This window comes from Bos indicus, chromosome 15 (genome assembly GCF_029378745.1).
Source record: "Bos indicus isolate NIAB-ARS_2022 breed Sahiwal x Tharparkar chromosome 15, NIAB-ARS_B.indTharparkar_mat_pri_1.0, whole genome shotgun sequence".
Classification (NCBI taxonomy): Eukaryota; Metazoa; Chordata; class Mammalia; order Artiodactyla; family Bovidae; genus Bos; species Bos indicus.
The window spans coordinates 50751729-50766740 of NC_091774.1; the positions used below are offsets into that span (position 1 = coordinate 50751729).

A 15012-nucleotide genomic window follows, 5' to 3' on the forward strand; every position below is an offset into this window, starting at 1 on the left:
CTGTGCAGTCCTGTGTTGATACTCGGTTATGTCACTTCCATCTCTTCCCCCTTCCAAGGGTGTAATTCACAGCAGGAAAGCTGTGCTTAATGTCTGTGCAAAAACATTACACTCAAGAGGTTTTCCTCAAGTGTATCAAGTGCCTGAAAAAATTCATGCATTTTCTCTGGTGTGGGTTACGAGGTCCCTCTGGAGCTAGGGATTCTGCTCTTGGCAGGGCTGTCATGCGGGAAAAGCTATTTAAATGGCTATTTGCTCTTGCTTGAAAAGGCTGAAATTGTAGATTTTCCCCAGCCAAGTGCCCCAGAAAGCAGTTCCATCAGTCAGGAGTTTTCACTTATCTCTTTGATGGGGTCTTGTAAAGGCAGGGAACTTTTTCCTCCAGTGAATAGCAGGTAAGGAGATGACAAAAAGAGAAGATGTGGGGGAGAAGCACCAAGGTCACAGAGAGGTGGGGAAAGCTGGAGTAGAAATATGAAAGAGAAAGAAATATTTCTTTCCTGTCTCTTTCTTGGATTGGGGAAATAGTGGGGAAGGGGCTGGAAATGGGAGTGAGGGGAAAAAGAAATCCTCCAGCAGTGCTCTAAAAGTTTAAAATACAAGTTAAGTACTGAAACTTTTCCTGAAACTCAGAATCATGAAAATTATTTTTAGCATCATTTAAGAATGGGACACGACTGAGCGACTTCACTTTCTCTTTCACTATCATGCATTGGAGAAGGAAATGGCAACCCACTCCAGTGTTCTTGCCTGGAGAATCTGGGGTCCGACAGAGTCAGACACGACTGAAGTGACTTAGCAGCAGCAGCAGCAGCATGTTGGGATGGGAGGTCATCCAAGGATAGCAACTGCTTAAGGCCAGTACTACAGGGAGGGGAGTGAAAAATTTAAGGGGACACCAAAAAATTTAGCAATTATGATAATGTTTTAATGCAGTATTTTAATCTAATCTAATCTAATCTAATTTTTTTTAGTCCATAATCAATAAAACCTCAAAGTTTTAAATAAAATTCTGTACCATGCCAAGTCATATTACAGTTTAGGGCAAAAGAAAAAAATATGAACCTTTAGTTTTAATGAAAGCAAACTTATCAACAATATATTTTTAAACCTACTTTTTTGCTTACTTTTTCTTCTTTTCTTTTTTTTTTTTTTTTGATATTACAGTACGTGTTTATTGAAAAACATCTGCATACGAGTGGATCCACACAGCACAAACCCTTGTTGTTCAAAGACCAAGTGTACTTACAAGAAAAATGTTGTCTTAGAAAGAAGCATATACCTAGGATACATCCACTAAACTACAGCTCTTTCCACGTTGTAAGGCCACACACATACTCATGCTAATCTAGAGAAGAGAAACACCTTCTCTGAAAGATGAGGAGTGGGGAGTGTCTCACTCAGTCGTGTCCGACTCTTATTCGACCCCGTGGACTGTAGCCCGCCAGGCTCCTCTGTCCATGGGATTCTCCAGGCAAGAATACTGGAGTGGGTTGCCATTTCCTTCTCCAGGTTCTTCTTTTCTTTTTGGCCATACTGTGTGGCCTGTGGGATCTTAGTTCCCCAGCCAGGGATCTAAGGATCAAACCCCAATCCCCCTGCATTGGAGGCATGGAATCTTAACCATTGGACCACCAGGGAAGTCCCACTTATCTCATTTTCAGTTGAGAAAATTGCCATATTGGAGATACATGAGAATTATAAATAATTTATAATTAGCTGAAGTAAAATTATATTATGATATAAATAAAATATTTAAATATAAAGTAATAATGTGAGATTTAATACAATTACTTTTCATTTGTCAACATTCAAGTTACGTTAATGTTCTGGAAAATGTTAAGTATCAAAAAATGCATAAAAACATGTACATAGTGATGTACATTTGTCATTTTGCTTTGGACTCCAATGTGGTTTGACACAGCTCTGGTTCAGAATTTTGATGTTCTGTTTGTCATAGATATTTTTGCATTGGTTTTGACTTTTTTAAATATTGCATAAAAATGTTATCTACCCAATTGCTGTGAGTTGTGTGTGTGTGTGTGTGTGTGTGTGTGTGTTTTTAGCACCATCCTTATATTCCATTCCCAAGGCAAATGTTTTACTTGCCTCACCCTAGCTTCAGTCCTGCTGTTCATAGCATATGCTAAGTATGACAGAGTAGGAAAAATGAGAGGTTTGAGTCACACTTGTCTGTTACTTGTTTAATGGGTTAATTTAATCTAGCTGAAATTTATCTGTAAAATAAAGATGATAGATAAAAGCTACCTCTAACTCTGTAGGGACTACATGAGGTATAATAATTAGAACAATTATCAGAATATCTGACAGACAGTAGTTTCGACTCAATGAAATGTATCATTGCAGGAACTAAGTGAAGGAGAATACCATGTCACTCAGGCCACCATGCTGTCGATTGGTAATTCCACTTCCCCAACTTTCTTCTTGACTGGAGTTCCAGGGCTAGAAGCTTTTCACATCTGGTTTTCTATCCCCTTTTGCTGCCTTTGTGTGATTGCCCTTTTGGGGAATAGCACCGTCCTGTATGTAGTGATCACAAACTCCAGCCTCCATGAGCCCACGTACTACTTCCTCTCCATGCTCTCCACCACCGACATTGGCATAACTATTTCCTCTCTTCCCACAACACTTGGTGTCCTCTGGTTCAATGCCAGGGTCATCAGCCTGGATGCTTGCATTCTGCAGATGTTCTTTCTGCATGGATTCACCCTCGTGGAATCTTCTGTGCTTTTGGCCATGGCTTTTGATTGCTTTGTTACCATCTGCAACCCCCTAAGATATGCTATGATTCTAACCAACTCTAGAATCATCAAAGCTGGTGTGGTAATTTTTGTACGAATGCTGGTCAACCTGATGCCCTTGCTCCTGCTCCTTAAGAGGTTATCCTTCTGTGGTCCTAATGTGCTTTCTCACTTCTATTGCTACCACCCTGATGTGATTAAGTGTTCTTGCTCAAGTATCAAGGTCAACAGTATCTGTGGTTTAGTTGCTCTCATTCTGACCTCAGGTATAGATATTCCCTGCATTTCCTCTCCTACATGCTGATCATCAAGTCCATCCTTAGCATTGCCTCCCCAGAGGAAAGGCAAAGGCTTTCGGCACTTGCATCTCTCACATTGGGGCTGTTGCCATCTTCTACATCCCCTGGGTCATCTTGGCTTCAGTACATCGGTTTGGGCAGAGTGCTCCTCCATATGTCCATACACTGATGTCAAATCTCCATTTTCTATTCCCCCCAGTGCTGTACCCTATTATATATAGTGTGAAGACCAAACAAATCCGTAAAGCTTTCTACAAACTATTTCCAAACACAGAGTAGCGAGTCTGATCATGCAATGTCCTAGATAGAAATAACCTTACTTTCTTCCTCCCTTCCTTCAACATTTTATTGTGAGTAACATTACACTTTTCCTTAGTGGTGGTAATACAAGTTTATATAAGAAACATCCTTGTCCTCTATAGTCTAGTTTATATAGTCTAGTGTCAGGGACATAAAGTTAAATATATATATATATAATAATGGCAGTGAATAGGAGTGTTACCATAGAATTATATCCAGAAGGCTATATGACACTGAATAAAATATCTAGATCATATTGCAGATTCAAAGAATTGTTTGAAGAGCTAACTACTTGAACTAAGAATAATACATAACATGTAAAAACGTAAGGATCTTCCAGGCCCAGGGCACAGGTCTCTGCAGTCAATGAAATGTGACATAGCCTGATACACCAAGGATTGTACATGGTTACTATAGCTGGAGTAAGGGATGCGTGAGATGGTGAAAGGAGTAAGAGAGGTTATATGTGAGGTTATTTTATAAAGTGACAGTATGAAAGCTTGAAGAACAATCAAATGGAATTGGAAGTTTTATTAGATTCTCTTTTTAAAAACATCCATGATGCCATGGAAAAAAAAATCTCTCTTTATTCTTCTGATTTGAGGGAATCTAATAAATGTTAATCTTCAATCCCTTAATGTCATATAAATGTATTTTATTGTCCTGGTTTAAACATAGGGATTCTATAGTTTTGGTATTATGATCTACTATTGCTGAACTTGAATTCTAAAATTTCTAGCACCAGCTCTAATTCTTAAGTACTCAAGGGTAGATAATGAAGATTACAAGACTCTAAGAGGGAAGATCCAGTGTAGAAGGAAATGACAACTCACTCCAGTATTCTAGCCTGGGAAATTCCATGGGCTTTGGAGTCTGGAGTACTACACTCCATGGAATCACAAAGAGTTGAAAATGACTGAGCAACTGACACACAAAGGAAAAGACAGAAACGGTAGTAAAATTTTCTCAACATTCAGAAAACGAAGATCATGGCATCTGGTCCCATCACTTCATGGGAAATACATGGGGAAACAGTGGAAACAGTGTCAGACTTTATTTTTGGGGGCTCCCAAATCACTGCAGATGGTGACTGCAGCCATGAAATTAAAAGACGCTTACTCCTTGGAAGAAAAGTTATGACCAACCTAGACAGCATATTCAAAAGCAGAGACGTTACTTTGCCAACAAAGGTTCGTCTAGTCAAGGCTATGGTTTTTTCCAGTGGTCATGTATGGATGTGAGAGTTGGACTGTGAAGAAGGCTGAGCGCCAAAGAATTGATGCTTTTGAACTGTGGTGTTGGAGAAGACTCTTGAGAGTCCCTTGGGCTGTCTTAACCAAAGGATGTAGATGGAGAATCTAGTTAGATTCTAAACTATTTGAATTCAATAGTGGTGGACTTTTCATTCTTTAACACTGACATTAGATTTCAAACATTAATTTGGTTCATTTCTGTTGTTGAAGTATCAGTCCAGACACTTGGAGGTACAGAGTGGGGGTGGTGGTTCCAGGAAGAACTACAATGCTTGAATTAAATCCCACTAACACTTTCTGCCGTTAAGAGTTCTTACACAAGGAATAATAGCCAAATATACATTAAAGGAAAATAGCTAAATGGGAACACATTATTAGATTTATTGCTAGCTAGGCAAACAAGTGGAGAAAGCAATGGCACCCCACCCCAGTACTCTTGCCTGGAAAATCCCATAGATGGAGGAGCCTGGTGGGCTGCAGTCCATGGGTTCGCAAAGACTCAGACACGACTGAGCAACTTCACCTTCCTTTTTCACTTTCATGCATTGGAGAAGGAAATGGCAACCCACTCCAGTGTTCTTGCCTGGAGAATCCCAGGGACGGGGGAGCCTGGTGGGCTGCTGTCTATGGGGTCGCACAGAGTTGGACACAACTGAACCAACTTAGCAGCAGCAGCAGCAGCAGGCAAACAAGACACCCTCTATCGATGTGAGGCTTCTCTATAAAGGAGATACATGATATCTGGGTGTGAATTTTCACCTTTCCTATGGATCTAGAATTTCTAGGTCCATACAGTAGTCTGTGTCCATTGCTCAACTGGCCACAGTGACAAGGATGACAAATTCTCTCCAGAGTCTAGATCCTTACACTGAATACCACAGGAAAATGGCAAGTAAGACAGCAAGAACACATACACATGAAAACTAATCATTTACCCAAAGTGACCTCAGCCGCTAGCAAAATTGGACCCAATTAACATAAAATACAAAATTCTCCAAGTCAGGCTTCAACAGTACGTGAACCGTGAACTTCCAGATGTTCAAGCTGGATTTAGAAAAGACAGAGGAACCAGAGATGAAACTGCCAACATCTGTTGGGTCATCAAAAAAATAAAAGACTCCCACAAAAACATCTACTTCTGCTTTGACTATGCCAAAGTCTTCAACTGTGTTCATCACCACAAACTCTGGAAAATTCTTAAAGAGATGGGAATACCAGACCACCTGACTTTCCTCTTGAGAAATCTGTATGCAGGTCAGGAAGCAACAGTTATAATTCAACATGGAACAACAGACAGGTTCCAAATAGGGAAAGGAGTATGTCAAGGCTGTATACTGTCACCCTGCTTATTTAACTTATATGCAGATGAAGCACAAACTGTAATCAAGATTGCTGGGAGAAATATCAATAACCTCAGAAACGCAGACGACACTACCCTTATGGCAGAAAGCAAAGAAGAACTAAAGAGCCTCTTGATGAAAATGAAAGAGAAGAGTGAAAAAGTTGGCTTAAAACTCACATTCATTTAAAAAGATCATACACCATGATCAAGTGGGCTTTATCCCAGGGATGCAAGGATTCTTCAATATCCACAAATCAATCAATGTAATACACCACATTAACAAATTGAAAAATAAAAACCACATGATTATCTCAATAGATGCAGAGAAAGCCTTTGACAAAATTCAACACCCATTTATGATAAAAACTCTCCAGAAAGCAGGAATAGAAGGAACATACCTCAACATAATAAAAGCTATATATGACAAACCCACAGCAAACATTATCCTCAATGGTGAAAAATTGAAAGCATTTCCTCTAAAGTCAGGAACAAGACAAGGGTGCCCACTTTCACCATTACTATTCAACATAGTTTTGGAAGTTTTGGCCACAGCAATCAGAGCAGAAAAAGAAATAAAAGGAATCCAAATTGGAAAAGAAGAAGTAAAACTCTCACTATTTGCAGATGACATGATCCTCTACATAGAAAACCCTAAAGAGTCCACCAGAAAATTACTAGAAATAATCAATGACTATAGTAAAGTTGCAGGATATAAAATCAACACACAGAAATCCCTTGCATTCCTATACACTAATAATGAGAAAGCAGAAAGAGAAATTAAGGAAACAATTCCATTCACCATTGCAACGGAAAGAATAAAATACTTAGGAATATATCTACCTAAAGAAACTAAAGACCTATATATAGAAAACTATAAAACACTGGTGAAAGAAATCAAAGAGGACACTAATAGATGGAGAAATATACCATGTTCATGGATTGGAAGAATCAATATAGTGAAAATGAGTATACTACCCAAAGCAATTTATAGATTCAACGCAATCCCTATCAAGCTACCAACAGTATTCTTCACAGAGCTAGAACAAATAATTTCACAATTTGTATGGAAATACAAAAAACCTCGAATAGCCAAAGCGATCTTGAGAAAGAAGAATGGAACTGGAGGAATCAACCTACCTGACTTCAGGCTCTACTACAAAGCCACAGTTATCAAGACAGTATGGTACTGGCACAAAGACAGAAATATAGATCAATGGAATAAAATAGAAAGCCCAGAGATAAATCCACGCACATATGGACACCTTATCTTTGACAAAGGAGGCAAGAATATACAATGGATTAAAGATGATCTCTTTAACAAGTGGTGCTGGGAAATCTGGTCAACCACTTGTAAAAGAATGAAACTGGACCACTTTCTAACACCATACACAAAAATAAACTCAAAATGGATTAAAGATCTAAACATAAGACCAGAAACTATAAAACTCCTAGAGGAGAACATAGGCAAAACACTCTCCGACATACATCACAGCAGGATCCTCTATGACCCACCTCCCAGAATATTGGAAATAAAAGCAAAAATAAACAAATGGGACCTAATTAACCTTAAAAGCTTCTGCACATCAAAGGAAACTATTAGCAAGGTGAAAAGACAGCCTTCAGAATGGGAGAAAATAATAGCAAATGAAGCAACCGACAAACAACTAATCTCAAAAATATACAAGCAACTCCTACAGCTCAACTCCAGAAAAATAAACGACCCAATCAAAAAATGGGCCAAAGAACTAAATAGACATTTCTCCAAAGAAGACATGCAGATGGCTAACAAACACATGAAAAGATGCTCAACATCACTCATTATCAGAGAAATGCAAATCAAAACCACTATGAGGTACCATTTCACACCAGTCAGAATGGCTGCGATCCAAAAGTCTACAAATAATAAATGCTGGAGAGGGTGTGGAGAAAAGGGAACCCTCTTACACTGTTGGTGGGAATGCAAACTAGTACAGCCACTATGGAGAACAGTGTGGAGATTCCTTAAAAAACTGGAAATAGAACTGCCTTATGATCCAGCAACCCCACTGCTGGGCATACACACTGAGGAAACCAGAAGGGAAAGAGACACGTGTACCCCAATGTTCATCGCAGCACCGTTTATAATAGCCAAGACATGGAAGCAACCTAGATGTCCATCAGCAGATGAATGGATAAGAAAGCTATGGTACATATACACAATGGAGTATTGCTCAGCCATTGAAAAGAATACATTTGAATCAGTTCTAATGAGGTGGATGAAACTGGAGCCTATTATACAGAGTGAAGTAAGCCAGAAGGAAAAACATAAATATAGTATACTAACGCATATATATGGAATTTAGAAAGATGGTAACAATAACCCGGTGTACGAGACAGCAAAAGAGACACTGATGTATAGAACAGTCTTATGAACTCTGTGGGAGAGGAGAGGGTGGGAAGATTTGGGAGAATGGCAATGAAACATGTAAAATATCGTGTGGGAAACGAGTAGCCAGTTCAGGTTCGATGCACGATGCTGGATGCTTGGGGCTGGTGCACTGGGATGGCCCAGGGGGATGGTATGGGGAGGGAGGAGGGAGGAGGGTTCGGGATGGGGAACACATGTATACCTGTGGCGGATTCATTTTGATATTTGGCAAAACTAATACAATTATGTAAAGTTTAAAAATAAAATAAAATTAGGGAAAAAAAATTCACATTCAGAAAACTAAGATCATGTCATCTGGTCCCATCACTTCATGGGAAATACATGGGGAAAGAGTGACAGGCTTTATTTTGGGGAGCACCAAAATTACTGCAGATGGTGACTACAGCCATAAAATTAAAAGATGCTTACTACTTGGAAGAAAAGAAATGATCAACATAGACCGCATATTAAAAAGCAGAGACATTACTTTGCCAACAAAGGTCCATCTAGTCAAGGCTATGGTTTTTCCAGTAGTCATGTATGGATGCGAGAGTTGGACTATAAGGAAGGCTGAGCACCAAAGAATTGATGCTTTTGAACTGTGGTGTTGGAGAAGACTCTTGAGAATCCCTTGGACTGCAAGGAGATCCAACCAGTCCATCCTAAAGGAAATCAGTCCTGAATATTCATTGGAAGGACTGATGTTGAAGCTGAAAGTCCAATACTTTGGCCACCTGATGTGAAGAGCTGACTCATTTGAAAAGACCCTGATGTTGGGAAAGTTTGAGGGCAGGAGGAGAAGGGGATGACAGAAGATGAGATGGTTGGATGGCATCACCTACTCAATGGACATGAGCTTGAGTAAACTCCAGGAGTTCATGATGAACAGAAGCCTGGCATGCTTCAGTCCATGGGGTTGCAAAGAGTCAGACATGACTGAGTGACTGAACTGAACTGAACATACCAGAAAGTATCCCATTTATTGGGCAAAAGCAAGTGAGTAGCTGGAGAGAGATGGATTTGAGAATGGATATATCATCATCCCTATGGATCAATATGGTAGTGAAAAGACAGAGGCTTGGAGACTGAAGTACATGTTTTCTTCTCTCTTCATTGTCTTCATAATTGTTCCAGTGAAAATTGATTTGCTTTCTTCTTTTTCTAGCATACTGATAATCTAGACATAATAATATGCATCTCTCTATTCCCCAGTGCCTACAACAATGCCTAAGCTTTCCTTTTATATGGATGATTTGGTTTATTTTGCTTTGCAGTATTGTCTCTGTGGACCACTGGTCACTCAAGTTAGCAGCTAAAACCCTTCTGGGATTACACAGCACTGTATTATATTAATAGATGGAGATAGCAGTATTTCTGCTTTTCTATATATGCAGCCCCAGCAATATTCACATTTTACCAATGGCTCCACAGTTCAATTCCACTTTACTATAAAATCAATGGCTCCAGAGCTGTAACTCATTCACTCTCTGCTGATAAAGACAGAGAAGGCTTGTTTTTCCCCATAAAGCTGGTAAGAAGCTAGAGAAAGGGGGTTGTTGTATTGATTTTATGCTTTGTGTTCTATTTATAATTGTTTAAATGAGCCTACAAAAAAGTCAGATAACATTAGGTTTTACCCTGTCCTCAGAGATTCATATAACACAGTCATTTGAGCCTTTCTACTTTATAGTCAAATATTATGATGATGATTTTCTCAGATTGAATGTTATCTTGAGAACTGGCAATTCAAAGGGAACTATAGAAAACTAGCATAAAGGGAAGAGCAACACGTATACTTGTTGCGGGGAATTCACTTTTAGGAAGTAAGTTTTACCTAATATTTTTTAAAGCTTGATTGAGAAATACTAATGTTATACTAACTAATATTGCTATTCTTTGATGTTAAGTTTTCCTAGAATTTATTTTGACACTGGAAATTTATTACTTTAAACTTATTTTTTTAATTGCAATTGAACAAAAATTCATAATATTTTTAAGTTGCCCTTTCTATTTCTTGAGTGTCTATTGAAAAAGTCTATTGTATACTCAAACCAATATTCATTGACTAATACTCTCTGAAGAGCAGTAATTTCCTCCTGATAATTCAGTTAAGAAAAAAAGCACTGGTTAATAAGAAACAAAATTCTAACATATGCTGAAACATGGATGACTCTTGAGGACATTATTTCTAGTGAGATAAGCCAGTCACAAAAGAAAAAATATTGTATGATTCCCTTATATGAGACACTTAAAGCAGTCAAAATCACAGAGACAGAAAATAAAATGGTGGTTGCCAGGGACTTGGAAAAGGGGGGACTGAGGAGTTATTGTTTAATGGATACAGAGTTTCAATTTTACAAGATGAAACAGTCATGGAGATGGATGATAGTGATGGTTGCATGGCATTATGAATGCATTTAAATCCACTGAAATGCACACTTTAAAACGATTAGGATGGTAAATTTTATATTAGTTGTTCAGTTCAGTTCAGCCCATCAGTCGTGTCTGACTCTTTGTGACCCCATGAACTGCAGCACGCCAGGCCTCCCTGTCCATCACCAACTCCAAGAGTTTACCCAAACTCATGTCCATTGAATCGGTGATGCCATCCAGCCATCTCATCCTCTGTCGTCCCCTTCTCCTCCTGCCCTCAACATTTCCCAACATCAGGGTCTTTTCAAATGAGTCAGCTCTCCACATCAGGTGGCCAAAGTACTGGAGTTTCAGCTTTAGCATCAGTCCTTCCAGTGAACACCCAGGTCTGATTTCCTTTAGGATGGACTGGTTGAATCTCCTTGAGTCCAAGGGACTCTCAAGAGTCTTCACCAACACCACAGTTCAAAAGCATCAATTCTTCAGTGCTCAGCTTTCTTTATAGTTCAACTCTAACATCCATACATGACTACTGAAAAAACCATAGTCTTGACTAGATGGACCTTCTTTGACAAAGTAATGTCTCTGCTTTTTAATATGCTGTCTAGGCTGGTCATAACTTTTCTCCCAAGGAGCAAGTGTTCTTTTAATTTCATGGCTGTAATTACCATCTGCAGTGAAATGTTAGTTGTATTTGACCACAATTTTAAAAATTGTGGAACAAAACAAAAACTAGTAGCACTAGTGATAACTGTCCCACAGAGCCTTACACCAACTTATCCACGTGAACTTACCCTCTAGTGTCAGTGGATGTGCTGATCCTCATCTTTGTGAGGGCTAATTATTTGGTTGGCAAAAAATTAATTCTGTGTTTTCCATAACAGCTTACAGAAGACCCAAAAGAACTTTTTGGCCAACCCAATACTGTCATGCTTTATATTCAATCTCCACAGTTGTAAAGAACCTACCTGCCGATTCAGGAGATGCAGGCATTGTGGGTTCAATCCCTGGGTCAGGAAGATCCCCCCCTGGAGTAGGAAGTAGCAACCCACTCCAGCATTCTTGCCTGGAAAATTCTATGGACAGAGGAGTCCTGAGGGCTACAGTCCACAGAATCGCAAATAGACACACAGTTTCCTTAGGGAATTTTCTATGCCAATTAACTCCTGTCATTCTATAGTTTTAATCTCTTACTACGTAACATTTTTAACCTTAGTTTATAAATATGCTCAGTTCTTTTTCCTATATTACAAATATCCTCTATCCACCTTATGGTCACCCTTAGTCATGGCTTATTTTTCTCCTTGCTTTTACTGACAAGTTTCCAAAAGTAATATGTACCATGCCTCCAGGACTTTTCCATTTATTCCCCAAGCCACTGTGGCAGATTCTCAGCTTTCATTGCTGGATTTCAGCTAGTTTTTTTTTGTTTGTCTTTGTTTCTTAGGGTCATTCATGTGTTCTCAGCAGCATTTGACATTTTTGATCCTTAGAAGACCCACTCAAGCAGTTCAGTACTATTGTTCATGTAACACCCAGACATGACACTAGACTCTCTTGGTTTTAGTGGTTCCAGGAAGGCTATCCAGCCTCATCTTGCTTTATTTAGTCTATATAGTCCTTTCCAATAACTTCTATCAAATTCCATCTTTATTGGTTTTCTCTTATAGAAATCTCCTCCCTGAAGGTATTCATCCACAGTACTGGACTAACATGGCACTGGATTAACAAGCACTCCTGTGCTTCCAAACATGTATTACTAGCAAAAATCTGGAAAGGTTTGCCGGGAAAGTCATGCCCACATGGGCACAGCAGACTCAACATCTTTAGCTGAATTTCCCTTTGTCATTTCTTACATAAGATATTCAAAATTGAATATTCAATGTATTGATTTTCCTAACTCACTATCATTTAATCTTATGATGGAGCTAAAAATTCTATCAATATAGAAAATAATTACTATGAAACTATATGGAACTATTTGGATGTATTTTCTTAAATTTAAGAATAAATATGTTTTATATATATATACAGTGAATGCTATAAATCAAACTCTGTTTTATATATATATATATATATATATATATAAAATATAAATAATCACTTACCCATGACCTTAGATAACTCTCTTAACCAAGAGAACATTTATCTAGATATCTTCATGTAACAATATAATGTATTATTTCTATAGGATGTGTGCATTGTGAAGATAAATGCTACCAGTCCAGGAAAACATGGAAATCTTAGGTAATTCAACATCTAAATTTCCAACTTTCTTGTTGACTGGAATTCCTGGCCTAGAGTTTGCCCATGCTTGGGTCTCCATTCCCTTCTGCTGTCTTTATGCCACTGCCCTTTCTGGGAACAGCATGATCCTGCTTGTCATCATCGCCCAGCAGAGTCTCCACGAGCCCATGTACTATTTCCTCTCCATGCTGTCAGCTGCTGACTTGGGTTTGACTGTTTCTACAATGTCAACCACATTAGGTATCCTCTGGTTTGATGCAAACGAAATCAGTCTAGATATGTGCATTATCCAGATGTTTTTTCTTCATGGGTTTGCCTGCACAGAATCTGGGGTGCTGGTGGCTATGGCCTTTGACCGCTGTGTGGCCATCTGTGATCCTCTGAGGTACACTAGCATTCTCACTAGTTATAGAATCATTCAGATGGGTCTCTTGATGGTTATACGCACTGTAGTATTAATTGTACCACTACTTTTGCTTCTTAAGCCCCTCAATTTTTGTGGCAGGAATGTGCTTTCCCACTCCTACTGCTATCATCCAGATGTGATTAAATTAGCATGTTCAGATACTCGGGCCAATAGCATCTGTGGATTAATTGATCTCATCCTGACCACAGGAGTAGATACACCATGCATTGTCCTGTCTTATATCTTGATCATTCACTCAGTTCTCAGTATTTCCTCCCCTCAAGAACGACACAAAGTTTTTAGCACCTGTGTCTCCCACCTTGGAGCAGTTTCTATTTTCTACATCCCCATGATTAGCTTGTCATTGGTGCATCGCTATGGGCGATCAGCCCCCAAAGTGGTCCATTCAATGATGGCCAATATGTACCTGCTTTTTCCTCCTGTGCTCAACCCCATCATCTACAGTGTAAAAACAAAGCAGATTCGCAAGGCTATACTCAGTCTTCTTCTTATGAAATAGACAGAGATAATTAAGTTTGAGAAAATCATGATAGAAGTGGCTTTCACTGTAGAAAAGCAGTTCTGGTAGGTTACTGTCTTTGGGACATTTTTTTTTTTTTCTCATCTTTCCATTTGTTCAACAAATATTTGGTAAGCATTTTTGATTTTCAGTCATAAAATACATATATAATATACCTTAAGGAATTTAGAGTCCAATAATAGAAGCAGAAAAATAATAATAATGAAATAATTTAAGTAATGACTATAGTAACTAACATTTATTGTCCATTTTATACTAAACATTCTATTAACTGCATTTAATATATACTATTTATTCTTCAAAACTGCTCATTGAAATGATTAATTATATTTTAGAGGTGAAGAAACAGACAAAGACACTTGGGCCATCAAAGGCAAGACATCTAACAGAGCAGGATTGAGGCTTGAATTCACGCTTTTTGTATCTTAGATACTGTGTTCTTCACACACGTATTGTGTACTCTTCCAAAAGCAATGACAAAAATGTCACAAGATCAGAAGAAGGAACTGGTCTTCACATCTGTGTATCATGCATTTAAAATATTGTAATGAATTTCTAGCAGTATATTTTAGCTTTTAGTCTTTATTCATAATTAATAGTACAAAAAGTAGAAATAGGTATGCCATGGCATGCAAGCCATAGGTCATTATCTAGTACTGAACAACCAATAGAAAGTCTGCAAGGATTAGAGACATTAGCTAATTCACTACAGCAATTTAGAGAACTGGAGAGAACATGAAGTGGCATGTAAGGACCTTTGAGGTAGAATTTGTTAACTTTCTTGTGTTCAAAGGTCCTTTTGAAACCTAATGAAATCTATCAACCCTTTTCCAGAGAACAATCACATATAAAAGAATTCATATTATTTTCCATAGAATGTCAGAGGATTCACAAAATGCCATGAAGGGCCTACATGACTCTCTTAGTCAAAGAACCAAAGTAAAGAATTCATAATTTTTAGGCTATAAATGGTGATACACAGCTGGACTTAAAAAGTTTTGTTCCTGAAAAGAGATTATGATAACAATATCAATTTACGAGATAGAAACTTAAAACTCAGTTGCACAAAATGGTTGAAAAAT

The 15012-nt window shown here is 38.4% G+C and overlaps 1 protein-coding gene and 1 pseudogene across 1 annotated transcript; both read left to right on the forward strand.

Annotated features, from left to right (window-relative positions):
- Positions 1 to 2406: 2406 nt before the first annotated feature.
- On the forward strand, positions 2407 to 3340 carry LOC139187239 (olfactory receptor 51F1-like; annotated as a pseudogene).
- Positions 3341 to 12949: 9609 nt separating this feature from the next.
- LOC139187168 (olfactory receptor 51F1-like) lies at positions 12950 to 13909 on the forward strand. The gene has a single exon (XM_070803177.1). The coding sequence runs from the start codon at positions 12950 to 12952 to the stop codon at positions 13907 to 13909; it is 960 nt and encodes a 319-aa protein (XP_070659278.1).
- The last annotated feature ends 1103 nt before the right edge of the window (positions 13910 to 15012 follow it).

Coding starts and splice junctions, on each gene's coding strand:
- LOC139187168 (XM_070803177.1), top strand. CDS start 12,950: ATGCTACCAGTCCAGGAAAACATGGAAATCTTAGGTAATTCAACATCT.